The sequence below is a fragment of the Amblyomma americanum genome, chromosome 1 (assembly GCF_052857255.1).
Source record: "Amblyomma americanum isolate KBUSLIRL-KWMA chromosome 1, ASM5285725v1, whole genome shotgun sequence".
Classification (NCBI taxonomy): Eukaryota; Metazoa; Arthropoda; class Arachnida; order Ixodida; family Ixodidae; genus Amblyomma; species Amblyomma americanum.
Genome location: NC_135497.1, coordinates 523,172,183 through 523,190,467, shown reverse-complemented (window position 1 = coordinate 523,190,467; position 18,285 = coordinate 523,172,183). Strand labels below are relative to the sequence as shown.

Genomic DNA, 18,285 nt, shown 5'->3' with positions numbered 1-18,285 from the left:
GATGCGAGGCTTTGCAAACGCTGTGTCTAACGTGAGACCGGAATCCATCTGGAGGGACTCTGACAGCTTGGCATCTGTAAGCCCGACGACGATGGCCACTCCGATGTCCGGTCAAAGTTGAAGTTTCCTTGCAAAGGAATTGCCAGCACGACCGCCCCATTTCAGGGTGTTGACGTGGGGGTGTATCAGGTGTCCGTTGCACAATTTTCTGTCAGCTGAGAGCCGCAGCATCGCCCCTACTAACTCGATCCCACTTCTGGAACCATGCCGCGTCAAGGAAACGGCGCGACTCAGGAGCATATACAGACAAGCCACTTGACAGATGAGGGGCAAAGAACCCCCGTCTTTATTTCCCGCTTCCTTAAATACCGGCATGCGGTGACCAGCTTCTAACGTGCGCCGCCTTATTACGGTTGCGCATAACCGTGTGCGCACAAGTCAGAATGACACCACACTAAGGTGATCGCTAACTCAATCAAAACAACCCTAGATTTCAATCAACCAAATGATCAGGGAGGCTTTCGTAAATGAAAATAGACAACATATCATATTCACACTATCAATCGGGTGATAGAGAAATCAGCAGAATATAACCAACCCCTATATATAGCCGTCATTGATCACGACAAAACATTAAACTCAGTGGAAACCTCGGCAGTCATGCAGACATTGCGAAATCAAGTGATAGAAGAGCCTCATGTAAAAACACTGGAAGATGTTTATAAGGATTTCACAGCTACCATAGCCCTCCATAAAGACCACATTAAAATTTCCATAAGAAAGTGTGTCAGGCAGGTAGACACGACATCAAAAATGCTATTTACCGCCTGTTTACGGGATTGGCAACATTTTGGCGTAAGAGCTAATGAAGAATACGTAATAACCTGCGATTCGATGGTGATAGTGCCTTGCTAAGTCACTCAGGAGATGAACTGCAAAGTGTTGAATGGTGTGTGTAAGAATTAACCTGCAGAAAACCAAAGTAATGTTCAACAGTGTTGCACGAGAACAGCAGTTCACAATTGGTAGCGAGGTGCTGGAAGTGGTACGGGAATACGTCTACATACATAAGGCAGGTGGTGGTAGTGGTTTTTTTATTAAAACAATGGTAAAAAGGAAGGAAAATACCTTTTCTAGCCCCGGCATCTGCCATCAATACTGAAGAACCTGAGCTGGCGCAGCAGAAATAATGGATAGCAGGCAGAATGAAGAAATGAAATGAAAGAGGGGAGGGGACAGGAAGAGAGGATAGGGGAGAACTAATATGTACAAACTATTTACACAATTAGAAAAGCGTACAGGCTGTGCGCTTGATTAGTTAATTTTAGAGGAATTAAAAACACACGCGCACAGCGCTGCGTTGGCTATAACTGGAGTGGGGCGCCCAGTTATTATTCGTTCAAGGTAGAACTCGCGAAGCGTTCGGTCACTGCGTGTAACTACCTAACGGAGAACAACGGGACGTCAAGCCCGTGTGTTCGGGGAATGCACAGAGGCTCACCAAAGTTCGCTCACGAGTGCGCGCACTGCCCTGCGGCCACAATAGCGTCTTTATGGAGTCTAGTAGTATGGCCTGCTTCCTATAGGCGACGAGCATATCGCGACGAGCATCGGCGAACGCGGCACAGTGAAGGAGCAAGCGTTCCAGTGTTTCCACTGCACCGTAACCGTCACACACATCACTCGTCGCGATTCCGTGACGCACCCGTCGTTCCCCGGGCAACACGCAGCCAATGCGCGCGCGGAAGATCATTGCACGTTGTGACCGTGTAAGAGCTTGACAGCCGGTGATACTGTCGATGCGCTCACCTCCTGCGATGCGTGGGTCGGGGTGCTGCTTCCGGAGATGGTCGTGGATGACCGCACGCACGTCCTCCAGCGCAAGGCGCAGATCGCTGACAGGTAGTTGGTGTGCAGCCGCCTCGAGGCCGTCAGCTTCTTCGTTGCTGGCGATGCCGCAGTGACCGGGCACCCACTGTGCACGCACGGCACATCCTCTCTGCGCGAGGCGCTTGATGCGCGAGCACATTTCTCGCACTAGTGGGATACCGCGGCCATTAGATTGCAGGCGGCTGAGGGCGGCGCGGGAGTCGCACAGCAGAGCACTCCTGGGCGGCGGAGGGCCGAGTGTGAGAAGCAGGTCCAGCCCGAGCCGGATCCCCATCAACTCCGCCGTGGTGGAGGAGCCCAGGAAGGTTGCGTGTTCCTGGCTGTGCAGTCGCAGAGCGAGGATGGTAGCCGGCGCAGCAAGGGAGCAGCTGTCGCGGGCCACTGAGCCGTCGGTGTACACGAGGAGATGGTCCTGGAGCTCCTCGTGAATGACGGCTCTGTCCAGCTGCTGCACAGCACAGAGGGTTGTGCACAGAGGGCAGGTACTGGCTGGTGATCCGGAACATGAGAGAAAAATAACTAGAACATTAAGAAATGGGTGGAGCGCATATGGCAGGTGAACACCCTTTGATAATCATGCGTGTTTGCGAGTGCGCGAGTGTTGAGTATGCTTGTTTCACCTTTCACCCTGTCTTTTTCTCTTTTTCTTTCTTCTTGACCTTCTTCTTCTTCTCTTCTTTCACTCTCACCTAGAGTAGCATGCTAGGTAGCAACCAGGCAGACCTCTCCTGTATTCATTAAAGTCTCGCCTCCTCCTCCCTCAAGAGAAAAGTATACAACAGCTGTATCCTACCGCTACTCACCTACAGGGCAGAAACGTGGAGAGAGAGAGAGAGGAAACTTTATTGGGAAGATATATGAAGGAAGAATGAGAGGGCCCTGAAAGAACCCTCTCACAAACACTAGGTGGGCTCCTCGTTACAGGAGCCCATTGACCTCCAGGGCTGCTCGGACTCGGACGACTAGGGCCTTTTGGCTCGTTAGGTCGGAGCAGTTGAGCAGGGCTTCCTCCCAGTCCTCCGGGGTGGGGTTGGGTTTGAGGTCTAGGTTCGGGGTTGACTGGCATGCCCACACCATGTGGTAGATATCCGAGGACTTCTCCTCACAGTGTGGGCATTTTCCCGTGCAAGCGGGATCAAAGAATTTCAGAACTGCCGGGCACAGCAGAGTTTTGGTGAAGAGACGGAGGAGAATGTGTTCCTCCGCCTTAGTGAGGTCCTTGCATGGCTTGGGAACGATTGAGTGTTCAGATTGGTAAAGTTGTGTTATTTCCTTAAAGGTAAAGACGGGCTTGGGATCGGGATTCGCTGCGGTAGGGTTAGAAGGCGTTGTTACCCGGAGAGTGAGCGCGCGGGCGGAGGCATCTGCCATTTCATTGCCTTCGAGTCCTAGATGAGCGGGAGCCCATACAATCGTTCGGGGAGCGGGGGCCCCAGGATAGTCACTGTTTTGAAGAATGCGGTAAGCTAAGAAATGAATGTATCCCTGATCAATGTTTCTACAGGCCCCGCTCGAGTCAGTAATGATGACGCGGGAGTCCCGGTCTGCGGCGGCTAGTGCGATAGCGACCTCCTCCGCATGAGTTATGTTTTGAGCTCGGAACGTAAGTCTGTTCACCGTAGCTTTCTTGTGTACGACTGCGGCCGTGTACCACCCCCCACGGTGGGGGCCGGAGGCGTCCACATAAAAGACTCCGTGTTTGTCACCGTAGTGGTAGGCTAGAGATTCCGCCCGCGCGAGGCGTCTGCCACTATGGTCTTCCTTTGACATTTTGGCCGAGAGAGGTCGCACGTTCAGGGCGAGTCTCCAAATCTCGGGGACACGTGCGCACTCATCCACGAGTGTTGTGTGATGGCGAATGTACAGTGTCGGGTTAGTAGGCGGCGACCCGATGGCATTTTCGAGAGTATAGTGTATTGGTTCGTCAAGTGGGCTTCCCGAAGCTCGGCGAATGTGTTAACCATCCCCAGGCCCATGGTTAGACGCGTTTGCGGCGGGGGGGGGGGGGTTCAGGGCACAGTTGTACATTTTTTTGAGGACTACCTCGAGTGCATTTTCGTCAGATTTCCGAAGGTGAAGGTAGGGGGTCGAGTAGAGGACTCTACTGGTTACGAAGGCATGCGCCAGCCGCAAGGCGTCTTTGCATCGTAGCCCTCCGCGTTTGTTAGAGACCCGGCGGACCATTCGGCCTACCTGAGTTCCTACCTTGCGCAGTCTGGCTAGTGTTGTTTCAACTCGTCTATGTTTGTGGATGAAACGACCAAGTACTCTGATCTGGTCGTGTTCGGGTATGGGGCCGTTAGGCAGGGATAGTTCCAGTTTGGTATCGCACTTTGGTGATGGGCGAATGTGCACAAATTCACCCTTAGCCGGGGAGCACTGAAGGCCGCAATGGCGAGCGTAGGCATCTAAGATCGCTGCCGCTTGCTGCAGGTGGGTTTATATGTCACCGACTGTGCCGTGTTTGGCCCAGATGGTTATGTCGTCAGCATACAGCGCATGCTGAATGCCTTCGACTTTCGCCAGCTAAGCCGGGAGATTCATCATGGCGAGATTGAAAAGGAGTGGAGAAAGAACCGCGCCCTGCGGGGTTCCTCGCGTTCCTAGCTGGTAAGGGCCGTGTTCTTCGTCTTGTATCCTGATGATGTATCGTCGCTCAGATAGGAATTGTTTGACGTACTGAAAGGTTCTGCGACCGCAGTTGGTCTGGGAAGGATGTTGTAAGATGCTTTCGTGTTTGACATTGTCGAAGGCGCCCTTTAAGTCTAAGGCGAGTACTACCTTGTCGCTTAGGGGGTATTCGACGGGGTTGAGAATTCCTCGATCGAGTTGTAGCAGAATGTCCTGCGCGGATCGGTGCGGGCGAAAACCGTACATGGTGTCAGCGAATGCGTTGTGGTCTTCTAAAACCTCGGACAGTCTATCTCGCACCATCGTTTCCATAAGCTTTCCCGCACAAGACGTAAGGGAGATGGGGCGATGGTTGTCCGTGCGTACGGCTTTGCCGGGTTTGGGAATGAAAGAGACCAGAGCGGTCTTCCATTCGATTGGGAGGGGTTCCTCGCCTAGCCACATAGAATTGATGTACGCGAGGAGGTCTTCGTAGGCGGGGTCGGGGAGGTTGGCAAGAAGTTTCACGGTAATTTTGCCCCTTCCCGGCGCCGTTCCTCGCTTCATTTTACCCAGTGCCGCCTTCAGGTCGTACAGTTGGAACGGTCGATCCAACTCCGCGTTCTAGGAACCTGCATAAGAGTATGCGGGCCCTCGGGGGTCCAGTTGAGTGCAAAGGTGGAGGCTGACGAAAGGGCCTCAGCTAAAGTTAAGGACAACGCAGCGAGCCAGGGAAAGAAAAAATGATAGGCGTAACGTTAAGAGACCGGAAGCGGGAAGAATGGGTGAGGAAGCAAACGCGTATTAACGACATCCTAATCTAAATCAAGAGGCAGAAATGGGCTTGGGCAGGCTATGTAATGCGAAGGCATTATAACCGCTGGTTTTAAGGGTAACGGAGTGGATTTCAAAAGAAGGCAAGCGTAGAAGGAGGCGGCTGGAAGTAAGGTGGGTGGATGAGATTAAGAAGTTTGCGAGGTTACGATGCCCGCAGGTGGCAAAGGACAGGGTTAAGTGGAAGAGGCCTTTTCTTTGCAGGGGGAGGAGCCAGGATGAGGATGATGACGATGATGACAGTTCGGTTTTCACTTCGGTGCGCGTGATCAGATCCGCTGTTCCCAGATAGCTGTTCTTGAGATAGCGATAATGAATTATTGTCTATATATAAGAACTTGGTTATTCTTTATATTCATTGATCCCAGGAAGTGTTCCTGCCACCCCTGGCGCATTGGCGCAACGGTCAAGCTATGCTCTGCTGCTTGAATTAGGCTGTGAACCAGGTTGCTCTTCCCGAGCAGCTCACGAATAATTGAGCTGCCGCCTGACACGTTGGGCACGCTGCTCACCTGACGCAAAACATGCTTCAGACAAATAGAAAGACGAGCAGAAATACAGACAACACAGAACTACTAATTGCGGAGAATGGCCAATATAAGTGTTAGCGCGCTAAAAAATGTCATATACAGAACAATAAGCCATAAATGCACGTCAGAAGAAAGTGGAAGACGAATGAAGCAAAGAACAGAAAAAAAAGATACAAACTTTATATTTCAATCAATAAATGCCCCAGAATACCGGCCGTCCCCGTGGCTGGTGCCGCTGTTGATGTAACAACTACTTTTTCTACTTTTTTTCGTCTTTTCCCCTTCCTCTGTTCGTCTTCTTTTTTTCAAACAACTTTTTTCGGCCTTGAACCATTTTCTTTTATTTTACAATGTGCTAATTTCTGCCTGCGATACACTGATAATGCGGGAGAGGTTTTCTCCTTTCTTCAACCTACTATCTGCCATGTTCCGTTCCGCTCGATGGAAAAGCCGATCCATTTCTTCGCCTTGCATTTCTGCAGTTTCGTTAGGATATTGTTTTCTTGTGTGCAGGAGTAGGTAAGCCCTTTCTTTACCGCAGAATGCTGGTAAAGTCTTCAATGTTTTACTGTTGCATTCATCCGAAGTGTTTAAGGAGGTCTCGTGGTTTGCGTGATACTTTTTCGCAGGGCCGTCTAGTGAAATAGAAATATCTCAGTTACGCTTCATCCCGCCACCTGAGAATTTAGCCGTGAGCTGGAATTGCTCGAGCCGTCCCTCCGGGTCTTCGCTATGAAGCAACCCGGGCTACTTCAAGACGACAGGCGTAGTGGTAGGCTCATGGTATGGTTCTCAGCCTAGATGGCAGCGCTCGGAAACGGCGACTGCTGGCAGTTGACAGCCGTGCGGTACGGTCGCTTGTCTCGGTGCTCTTCGGATTACGCGTGGTGACCGGGACCTGACGGACGGACGACTGCGAAAGCGCGTGACTACGAAAAACCGATGAGTTATTTCCTTTAATATTTTGAGAGCTTAGATTTAGGCTAGTTTTAGATCTGGGCTAGTTAGGTGAAGTGCTTGCGAAAGAGCAGGTCAGTGACCTAACGGCCGGGCCTTTTCCGGCAGACAGCTACAGATCTGCAGGGCTCACTTGTGAGGCAGGTAATATTATTCCTTTAGTTAGTAGAAGACAGGTAGTTAGTATCCCTTCATAGGTGATTGGCTTTAGCGGTAGGCAGAATTTTATTTGAGCACGCGGTTGCAAGTCGTTTTTTTCTTATCTAGCATTTTGTGGTAGCAATAATAGAGTGCTGCTAGGATGGTCAAGCAACGGAAGGTTAAATGCAAGGAGTGTGAGATGTTGGTGAATCTGAAAGAAACGCGGTTCGAATCTGTAGAGGAAGCCGAAGGCGCGGATTTTATGCGCAAATGCTGCGTATTAGGTGCACGCCTGGACAGGGCTGACGAAGCAAACACCAGCCTAGCGCTACGTATGGAGGCCCTAGAAAAAGAGCTGCAGGAAGAGCGGGCAGAGAAGCGCATACTCCAAGAGCAGCTTAGTGAGTTGTTGAACGCAAAAATGGCTTACACCGCCAAGCGAAGTGACATTGGCGGACATTCCAGCGCCAGCCACGTCGATGGGGCCTGCGCTGGCATGGACAGCGATAAGGAGTTAGGTCAGGCGGGTTCAGACAGGAACAGCTACGCGCACGTGGCAGCTAGGAAGTGTGCTGGAGATGGAGAGAAGGGGAACCAGATAACTTCCAGGAATGAGGTCGCAGCCACAGATAAGAGGCGGCATAATAAACCGGAAGTTAGGATGGAGGAAGCGAGTACCAAAGTAATTATCGGTGGTGACTCAAATATGCGTAGGTGCAAAAGAACTATAATGGAGCGTGTAAAGGGTGATAAGCGGATAGCAGTCGGGGCATTCCCAGGCAGGAAAATGGACGCAGTACTGAGCGAAACAAAAAAAGAATTTTCTAAGAATGTTGAAGAGCGCAATTTGGTAGTGATAGCGGCGGGACTAAATGATGTCTTGAATTGTGAAGCCGCAAAAGTAGCGGAAAGATTAACGGAGGGAGTTGACGATTTAAGGGCAATAGCACAGGAAGTCCAGATCGTGGTGTGCACAGTGCCGGAAGTGCAAGGACGGAACGAAAAAATTGCCAAGGACGTTGTGGCCGTTAATCGGGAGATATGGAAGTTAAGCCAGAGAAAGGCTTTGAAGTGGCAGACATAAATAGGGAAGTGCATAGAGCAGGCTTTGGCGGAGGCTTTACACGAGATGGCGTCCACTTTAATAGAAGGCTAGGAGCCGAGATCGGGTGGCGCCTGGCAGGCCGGGCAGTAGCTTTTTTAGGGGGTCCACTGCGGCTCAAGACATAGGGGTAGGTAGAAGCAAAGTAGAAAGTGTAGCAATGAAGGCTAACGCCAATAAAACGGCCACTAGGAGGTGCAGGAAGAAAACTACAAACAAGAAATTTAACACTAGGATCAGGTACATAAACATGCAAGGCGGTAGAAAGAGAGGGAAGTGGTTAGAGGTAGAACAGCAGTTGAAGGACGAAGAAGTAGGTGTATACGCGCTATGCGAGACACATCTCAGGAATCTAGAAGACCCACCATATATTGATGGCTACGTCTGGGAAGGGAGCAATAGAACAACAACGGAGAGGAAGGGAGGAGGAGTAGGTATGCTGATACATCAAGGAACAAATTGGCAAAGAATAAAGTCAACTTGCAAAGAACATGTCTGGGTATCGGGCACAGTTGCCGGTAAAAGGACATGGCTAGGAGTAGTTTATTTAGGCACAGGGGACAAATGCAGGCAAGAGAACACGGATCTAGTTAAGTGTCTCAATGACGATATAAAGCAGTTTGGGGAAGGCGCCAATATTATTCTGTTGGGGGATATGAATGGCCACATCGAGGATCTGGATGGGTACACAGATTATAACGGGAAGTTGATGCTAGACTTCTGTCAGCGACACGACCTAGTTATTGTAAATAGAGAAACTAAGTGTGAGGGACAAATCACGTGGGAATCCCGCAACACGCAAACGACCATTGACTACCGCTTAATCTCGCAGGGGATGTATAGCAAGCTCGCAATGATGGAAATAGAGAAAGAGGGAAAGTACAGCCTCGGTAGTGATCATAAGCGTATTAGTCTACAGTTTCAAGCCCTGCTCAATACAGAAATGAAGGGGAGTCAGAGTGCGGAAAATTAAATGACGAACAAATAGCGCAAATAGCGGCGTGCATAGAGGAAGCAATAGAGACACATCCCATGGAGAAGTGCGATTATAATAAGTTAGAACTCCTCATTAGTACAAAAATAAAACAAGTAAAAGGAGTACACCGCTGGAGAGGAAAGAAGAAGCCACGAAGTTGGTGGAATAAGGAAATTAGGGAGGCCATCGAACAACGACGGTTGGCATCACGGGAACACAGAGAAGCAAAGAGGGAGCAGTTATCTGAAGAGGAAATAGGCCGAAAATGGGAATCTTATCGACAAAAGAAACAGCAAGTGCAGGTCCTCGTCCAGGCTAAAAAAAGCAGTCCTCTGATCGCTGGCTCGCTGAAGTTCGCGATGCAACTAAAGGGGGGCCAAAAAAATTCTGGGACCATATAAGCTGGCTGGGCAAAGCGAATCACAGAAAGCAGGAACAGATTCACAATGCCGAAGGAAAATGCTTAGACGGAGATGACGCTGTGAACTACATTTCATCAGTTATAGCTGAGTCATTTAAGATAGAGTAATCACCCCAAATGAGGGAGCAACACAGGAACGCACAATAGAAAACAGCGTGGAACTGACGAATCTTAACTGCAAAAAGGCGGAAGCAAATATTCCAAGCTGTACGTCAGCAGGGATCGACGAAATTCCAATCAAGCTAAATACTGAACTTGACCCAAGAGGCAAGGAAACGCTGATAAAAGTATTGGAGGCAGTCAGAACGAATCAGCAAATTCCGCACAGCTGGAAACAGAGTAAAATTAATTTGATTCATAATGGAAAAGGCAATAAGACGAATATAAAATCCTTCCGACCGATTACGATAACATCAGTTACATACTGGCTGGCGATGCAGGCGGTGAAAATAAAAATGCAGTAATGGGTAGAAAGTAATAAAATACTCGGAGAACTTCAGAACGGGTTCAGAAGTGGTAGGCGCTTAGATGATTGCCTGTTTGTGCTTACCCAGTGCATAGAAATAGCTAAGGCGGAAAACAGACCTTTGTACTTAGCCTTCTTGGATATAAGCGGTGCATACGACGTGACAGGGAACTCCAGTGAAACATATTAAAAGGTGAAGGTGTCAGTCATCAGGTAATTAATTTTCTACAGGAAATATATCGAGAAAATGAAGTTGAAATAAAATGGGAAAAAAATTAAGAGTACAACAACTGTCCAGTTACACAAAGGATTAAGCCAAGGTTGTCCTCTATCACCGCTGCTGTTCATGCTTTATATAAGTATGGAAAGAAGGCTACAAGGAAGCATCTAGGTTATGATCTGTCATACACATTAGGCGGAAAGGTTGTTGAGCAACGACTACCGGATTTATTGTATGCGGACGATATTCTACTATTAGCAGATAGCCAGGAAGATTTGCGAACTTTGGTGAATTGCTGTGGAGACGAAGGAAACAGTCTAGCTTTCAGTTTCAGCGCAACTAAGTCAGGTGTGATGGTTTTCAACGGCACAACTGATCAGGAGATTATAATACAAGGCCATGAAATACCCCGAGTGGCTGAATACAAATATCTCGGGGTATGGGTAAACAACGGGCATATGTACACGGAAAAGCACGAACAGTCTCTCATAGCAAAAGGGCGAACAAATGCCGGGATAATGAAACATAGGGCATTGTGGGGGTACAACAGGTATGAAGTCCTCAGAGGTATTTGGAAAGGAATAATGGTGCCCTTACTTTCGGGAATGCGGTTCAATGCTTAACGGCTGAAGTTCAGTCGCGATTAGAAGTAAATCAGGAAACTGTCGGAACATTAGCACTAGGTACCCACGGGAAAACCACAAACGAGGCAGTACAGGGGGATATGGGCTGGGCAACGTTCCAAGCTCGAGAAGCTCAGAGTAAAGTACTATACCAAGAACGCCTGAGGAAATTGGATGATAACCGGTGGGCAGCTAAGGTATTTAAATACCTGTACAGAAAGAGCGTTGACACAGAGTGGCGGAAACGAACTAGGAAGCTGGCCAGTTAAATTGCCAGAGACGAGGAAGGAGATAGAAAGAGCATTAAACGACAGGTTAAAAACATCGAAGGTAAAAATTGGATAGATTCAATGGAAAGGAAGCATAGTGTATAACTATATCAATGCTGGAAAAGGCAGATCAGGAAGGAAACGTTTTATGATAACTCAAGAGGCAGTGCCCTACTCTTTGAAGCTAGGTCATGGTGTCTTAGAACGCGCAGCTACAGAAAAAATTTAACGAAGATGATGACTCATGTGCTGTGTGTGGTAAATCTGTAGAAACAATAGAACACCTCATCCTAAAATGCGATGGTATCCATCCCGATGTCGATGCAGGCATAGTCACTCTTCCTGAGGCTTTAAGGTTTAGGATAACAATAGTCATGTAAATAAATATGCGGTGGAAATTAGCAAAAAGCGATTGGAGGATTGGTGGTACAAAAGCAGAGAGGTGACATAAGTTTTAAATTGTAGGAAAACGTTTTTTTTAAGTAAATGGCGAATTGTATTAACAACTTACAGCAGAGTAAACAAAAATAAAGGGGAAAAAAATTGAGCATAGTGGCAACAACCACTGCCCCGTTTCAAAGGGGATGCTCCTACCTTCCATCCATCCATGCTTCGAGTCTCGTGAATAGTCTTAGCGTTCTTGCTGCCGTTTTCTGTCGTCTCTGGTGCTGCGCCCGTTGACGGAAGCATCGGGTGCGTAACCATCATCTACAACAGTTGTCTGATCGAAAGCACAGAATTTACATTCACAAAACGCCGGGTGTCATTGGTGCAGAAATGCAACCCCAGAGCCTTGCTATTTTAACATACTTTGCCCCATTCCAATTCAGAGCTCATCTCTTATGCAGGGCCCTACGAAAGTCATGAATGTCATTATCGGTGTTGGAGTGATCGCCCAGATCCAGATTCGGACCCAAACGCGACAGGCAGTAAATAGTTCGCACCTCACGAAACAGTCATTTCAGCCACATCGCTTTTGAACCTCACCCAAAAGTGATGGACAAGTCTCAAAATTTAAGTAACTAGAACCCTTTGTCTTCTGCTATGGCACGAGCTGGCTCTTCCGCGAAGCTTGCACAGCTGTCGAGTTTTGAATTTCAGGTGCTGCGAAAAATGTCGACATATTGTTACGTGACGGCAAGCAAGTGAAAGCAGGACTACATAAAAGATGGCGATGGAATGATTTAATGGTGGTGGGCCGAGCGCGAGCTCTTCATTTCGCGCCACTGCCCACTTTGTCGTCTTGTAGTCCGTGACACCACCCGGGGCTGCAGAGCGGTTGTCCCGATCGCGCGAACTAGAATGGTCGTGAAGACGAAACGTAGGACGTGACGATGGGCGTGACAGGAGAGAGGAACACAGAAGAGAAGATGCAGTGCTTGCCGTTACAATGAAAGAGATGAGCAGATCATGATCAGAGGAGCGCTGGTCCAGGAAGCTTCAGGCCGTGCGTAGGTCACCTTCAGCAGACGGCCGAGGCCCATGAACACACCGAATGGCATGGGCAGGTGTTGTGTTCAAATATGTTGGCGGCTTCTATATGGTCGGTGGGGTCGTAGGTTCGAGCGGCGACGGCATCATGTCGTCGTGTCTTCTGGTCGGGGCGGGGGACGGGGCTGGGGTGAATGGCGTGGTCGGTTCTAATCTGGTGGGCTGGGGCACTGCCTGGCGGTGCGGACAGAAACACACGACCGATGACCTCGGCACACGCAGGAAGCCGAAGCTCTTGGACCAGGATGGGGATGAACTCCGGACCTCACACCAAATGTTACGTGACGGCAAGCAGGTGAAAGCAGGACTACATGAGAGATAGCGACGGAATTATTTGTTGTTGTTGTTGCCTGAAAAGATGAAGGCACATACCCACGGTGGGGGACTGACCTGGGTTTAGGGAATTATTTAATGGCGGTGGGCCTAGCGCGAGTGCTTAGTGCAGCGCCACTGCCCACTTTGTCGTCTTCTAGTCCGTGACAATATTTTTAGTGACAAAATTTATGATTACAAATCATGTACGCGCTTACATATGCGTGTCATTGTGCCTTTATTATTAAGCGATAGCGGTCAATTTCTCGTTCCGCAGAAAACCCCGTGTCATCGCTGTCGCCATCACAAGCGTTGCGAGCGAAGAAGCAAATGGCCTATCTGCCATCTAGGTCACGTAACCTTGTGACGTCACCACTGGCCGCCGTGACAGGTGGAAGTTATGATTGGTCGCGCCATAGGTTGTTCGGGAAGAGTTATCTGGGTCTCGCAAGCCCCACTGGCCTGCCAGGGCAGTGGTGCAGCGCTTAACTCCTTCATCACTGCGCGAGGAGGGGTATGAGGACTCTCCGCGACCAATGAATGTAAACGACAATTGCGCATATAGGGGGTCATGTAGGTAGAACCTGGGCGACTGAGAAGGAGTAGGTCCACGAGAGGGATCTCTAATGTCCTTGCATTTTTCTATAAAAGATGGGGTCAGCGTTCTGGCTGGTGAAAAAAATGCACAGTGTGCGTGTCTGCGAACTGACAAGCCAGGAGGACCCCACGCCACTGAAGGAACCTATTAGTGACATCGTAACACACCCTAAAGTCCGAACTTAACCGTCGCCTCAAGTTTTTCTTATTGTAAACATTACTTGGCTCATGCGTGGCGTTAATCGAAAGTGTGAGCAGAAAGTGTGGACACTTGCCCGAGCTTACCGGAGTTCCTTATTAATTCGGTTACTCGGTAGTAATTTGGGTAAGCTGGGGTATGTTCGGATGACCACCACACAAGCTGCAGCCAATAGGACGAAGCTCGGGTAAGTTCGGAGGAGCTTCGCGCCAGCTGAGCGAGAAGTTTCTCGGGAAAAGCAAAATTGTTCGCACAAACCATTCGTGTTGCCGCGAGACGAAGAGTCATCTGCCAGTGCAGTGGGCGCATCGATGAACCAATGCGCCACTGAGCTGGCAGCGGTAAGAAGACTCGCCGCCATCTATGAATGTTAATGACAGAAGGCCCAATTCTGCATATACGGGCGTAAACCCACGGAGCTCCGAGAGGTGTGCGCTTGGTGGCCAACACGAACTAAGTTACAAAAACGCACAAGCAACAAATGCACCCACAGAGACAGCTGTAGTGCACGCTTTCTCATTCATAGCACATAAGCAGGCTTCAGTGCCACGGTAGTTGCTGTTCTCTCGAAAAGAAGTAAAGCGCTATCTGTACTTATGCTGAATTTCAATGGCAGATCGAGAGCGCTCCGCCGGATCACAAACGGTGCGCGCAGTTCAGGCGGAGATCACTCCCTCCCATTTTGCCAATGGAATGCATGCGCTCCCGCGGAGGCACTTCAGCGCAAGAATAGCTCCAAGTTCAGGCAACATGGCGGCGCCCTTCGAAGCGCGGCCTCTCGCTTCACCAGCGATTCGTCCTTGCCGCCACTCTGTCTCTCGCGTTCACGGCAAACAAAAGGCGCACGAAGCTTTCGCTTTGTGTGATGATGCCCGCACCACAAAATTCTAGTGATGAAACGCGCCAAATTTTCAGATTGCTTCCTTATTTACAGAGCTGCTAGGCTTAGAGAGTACGCGTCGTCTGACGTCAGAAAGCGCGGGAGGTTCAAACAAGTCAACGATTTTCGTCTAAAAAGCGGTCACAAAGAATTGACCGCGATGGAATTGACATCCTGTTAAGAAAATTATTTGTATTAACTTGTGTGGACGCGAATAAAACGAAAAATAATTACATTTGGGAGAATTCAATTTAAAAAAGTAAAAAAATACTGCTTGTACGTTGCCCGGATCACCGCGTAGCGACGACAGAAAGTTCGCGTATGCGACAGAACGGATGCAGCCGGTCATGACCGGAAGCGGACGCAGGAAAGTAAAACGTCGCGCGGGGTTCCGGTCAAATCTGCCGATTTCGGCGGAGCAAATATCGCTGCTCCACGGAGCGAACCGGTATAGACGTCTGATCCCGATCTGCCATTGGAACAGACAACTCGCACTCCCATTTTGCCATTGGAATACGATTGCTCCCAACAGAGCAGAAAAAGTTGATCCGGATCTGCCATTGGAATTAAACATTAGATGAACAATAGAGAAGAAAAAGTGGAATATTTTCATTTTGCATAAATTCAAAAAGTTCACAGATATAAAAGACCTATTTCCTATTTCTGACTATATTACAATGCAAAAGGCCTTGCTTCGTCTGTCAGGAGTTGTTGGGGGCGCGACTGTTTGCTTCAGTTCGTTTACCTCTTTTGTCCTCTCATGACCGCTTACCAGTGCGTCCACTATCCGTCTATTCTAGATCATATTATATTTTCCGTCGTTTTCATCTGAGTGGTTCTGCGTTTAAATGTACTACGGCAAGTTTTTATAAGCATTTGGGAGGAGTGTGATGTAAACAGAACGTCATTAAGACTGCTAAAATGGCAATTAGCATCCGCCACCACTCTTGCATGAAATGGCATCAGTTTTCACTCGATTTCTCAGTAGTCGCCTTCAGAAGTTTTGAAGAAATATACGTCTAGAGAAGGTTAAATTTTTTGATCGTCGTAGGAGACATGCTATAACGACGAACCAAGTTGTGCGAAAACGTTGTTCGCGTGAGCCTAAAAACTCTAGACTCACTGTTATAATTTCCGAAGATTTAACCCTGTTATCAGGCCCTGCAGCAAATCCATGGACAGGGAGGCATCACGTGCAATATGTTCAACTAAATGACAGGAGACAAGCTCAAACCCTGCACACCTGGGAAAAGAACTGGATTTCCAAGATGATGTAGGTAATGTAACGCCTGGTGTGGACACGTCAGGAATGGAAATAGTTTTTCATTGGATGAATCGAAGTTACTGTCGCGCGGGAATCATAGGATTCATTGCATACATCGTATCAAGCGCAACTTTATATCAACTATTTAAAAAACTCCCACGTTAAACCACAGTGGCGGGAACGTAACGGCACGGGGCTGATTCTCCGCATGTGGAGTTTGTTTGCTTGACTGAATTTCAAGGTACCATGAGCGAAGAGGTTTTATCAGGCCATCCTTGAAAAGGTTATGCTTCCATAAGCGCGGATAAATCTTGAATTTTCATACCCTTTCAACAGAATTACGACCCGAAGCACTCTTTTACGCTTTCGAAAAACAGAATGAAAAAGAGGACACGGGTAGTTATGGAACAGCCAGGTCAGTGTACTGAGATTAATTTAGTTTATTATTTTTGAATAAGCATGACGTATCGTCCGTGGAGGAAAAAAATAGCAGCAACACCAAGCAGAGAGTGGCGAAGTTGCTGGAAAAGTGGAGAAATATGAACTAGATCTTGACTGACAGCTCCCTGGACTGCATGCCCCGGCGGAGTCAAGCAGTGATCGCCAGAAAAAGTCTCGCGCATGAAATACTGCTGCATGAGGATATTGTGAAAAGGCATTCTCGAAATTGTTGCCACATTTGGCATTAAAACATAACCGCCGATACCTTCATGCAGCGCGGAAAGCAGTTTTTGAGTAACTTTGCTGTAGGTGCAAATTGTCGCCTTACAAGATAAAAAACATTAGTTACAATTGCCTAAAATATCTCGCAATGTCGTCCCATCGACCTCGTGCGCAAATTTTAGTGCGATAAAAGAAGTTAAACTAGAAAACCTGTAATATATCTTTTTGATCACTACTCTGTACTAAACAGGTGCGTCGTAGGTGCTGTCGGTTTTGCTAGTTTCTTTGTAACTGCATGTGCTTCGATACAGCCAAGTCCGTAAAATAATTTAGAAAATGAGTGACTAAACATAAATGCGCCGCAATGTATTATTTTTTATATATTTATGCCACAAGGCCTGTCAAATGAGTTAAAGCTTCTATTTGTAACCAATATCAAGTAACGCATTTCCTTACAGCTCAGTGAGCGCCTCTCATCTCTCTTCATTTATTAACCTCTGAAATGCCAGCCATAGCCAATATTAATTACCAGAGCTGTGATTACAAAAATGCGGGTGTATTTTGTCAGAATGGCAGTTAGAGGCAAAGTACGTTTCTGTTGAATAGCATGCAGTGGTGACTGCATTGTGCTTTTTCTAGTATTTGCGGCCGAACTTGTCACGGGTGCGCAGCAAGCGCTGTTCACTCATAACATTTTCTCCCTTCTTCCAGCGAGGGTGTACGATATTTTCTTGGTGTCCACACTCCTGATCAGCCAGGTCAACTGTCTTATGGGCTACGGTCTGAGCGCTCTTGACAAGTCACCAATCAACCTGACACACACGCAGCCCATTTCGGCACAAGTAGATCAAGTGAGGACCACAGCAAAGATACGGAGGAAGGCACGTGACATGTTTGAACAGCCTTTCTAAGAGTATCTGCGCGGCCGCTGTGAACGAGTATTCAAGGCGGCTGAAAAGCGCTCGCCAAAACCTACTTGAGTACGTAGACTGCGCATTAGACAGGATTGGTTAAATATAAAAAACGAAAGAATTTTAATTTTTCTAAGAGCCTCGAATACCGACACCTTCCTGATGATAAATCATTCACTCGAATGCTTTCTGGCCCTTTAGAACAGTCTCGGGCCAGAAATGTAATGATGAGCGTGCCACGACGCATTTCCTAATTCAGCTGTTGCGACGAGTCTATGATGTACGGGATTTCTTGGAAATATTTTGTTAGCTATTACACTTTGTTTCGCCTGTGAAATTGTTAGGGAACATTGAAGTCTACTAACCTCATTCGTAACTCAATAGCACGTTCTCAAATGTCTTTTGTCTAAGAGCAGTGCCTTGTTTATGAAAAAAAATGCACCATGGACGAAACAAAGCTTTCTCCACTGCCAAATATAAAAATCTCAAAGCCTGTTGTGCTTTCTTCACAGGCGGGACACCTCGTAGTGGCCGTTGGCAACGTAAAAATGACACCTGAGAACCTGGTGGCGAACACTAACCAGACAGTCCGGTGTGTGACCAAGCTGCTGAAGAAACATGGCAGCCATGTTCATTCGGTCTGCGTTAGGACCATCATGGGGCCCATTCTCAAAATTTTCTGATCACACGCTGCGGCTATACCGTCGCAGATGCGCGGATGAAAAACGTTCTCGGCCGCCAGAAAGCAGCTGTGCTGAAAACTGCAAACCGTAATTGTCTGCTGCCGCAAAAATAAAAATAAAAGATCGCGTCTCGTCGTTCAGTGTGGCAAGAAATCTGTTGCAAGAGCGGTGTAGTGCATTCTAGCAAGAGTGCTGTTCCACACGCAGTTTGAATCACTGTGGGCGAGAGCCTGACTGTTTCCTTCC

The 18,285-nt window shown here is 48.2% G+C and overlaps 2 protein-coding genes across 2 annotated transcripts in view; one reads left to right on the top strand and one right to left on the bottom strand.

Annotated features, from left to right (window-relative positions):
- Positions 1-18,039, top strand: part of LOC144128806 (large ribosomal subunit protein uL1-like) — a 150,617-nt gene extending 132,578 nt beyond the window's left edge. Inside the window, exons 4-5 of the mRNA XM_077662537.1 lie at positions 17,157-17,326; positions 17,869-18,039. Of these exons, the coding sequence (XP_077518663.1) occupies positions 17,157-17,326; positions 17,869-18,039 (341 nt within the window). The remainder of the gene's footprint in view (positions 1-17,156; positions 17,327-17,868) is intronic.
- Positions 2,809-3,660, bottom strand: LOC144098207 (uncharacterized). The gene has a single exon (XM_077631083.1). It carries the CDS (start codon positions 3,658-3,660, stop codon positions 2,809-2,811), a length of 852 nt encoding a protein of 283 aa, XP_077487209.1.
- Positions 18,040-18,285: the final 246 nt, after the last annotated feature.

What these genes read in the sequence shown, in the direction of transcription:
- LOC144098207 (XM_077631083.1), bottom strand. Translation starts at nt 3,660, where the DNA reads ATGTCAAAGGAAGACCATAGTGGCAGACGCCTCGCGCGGGCGGAATCT.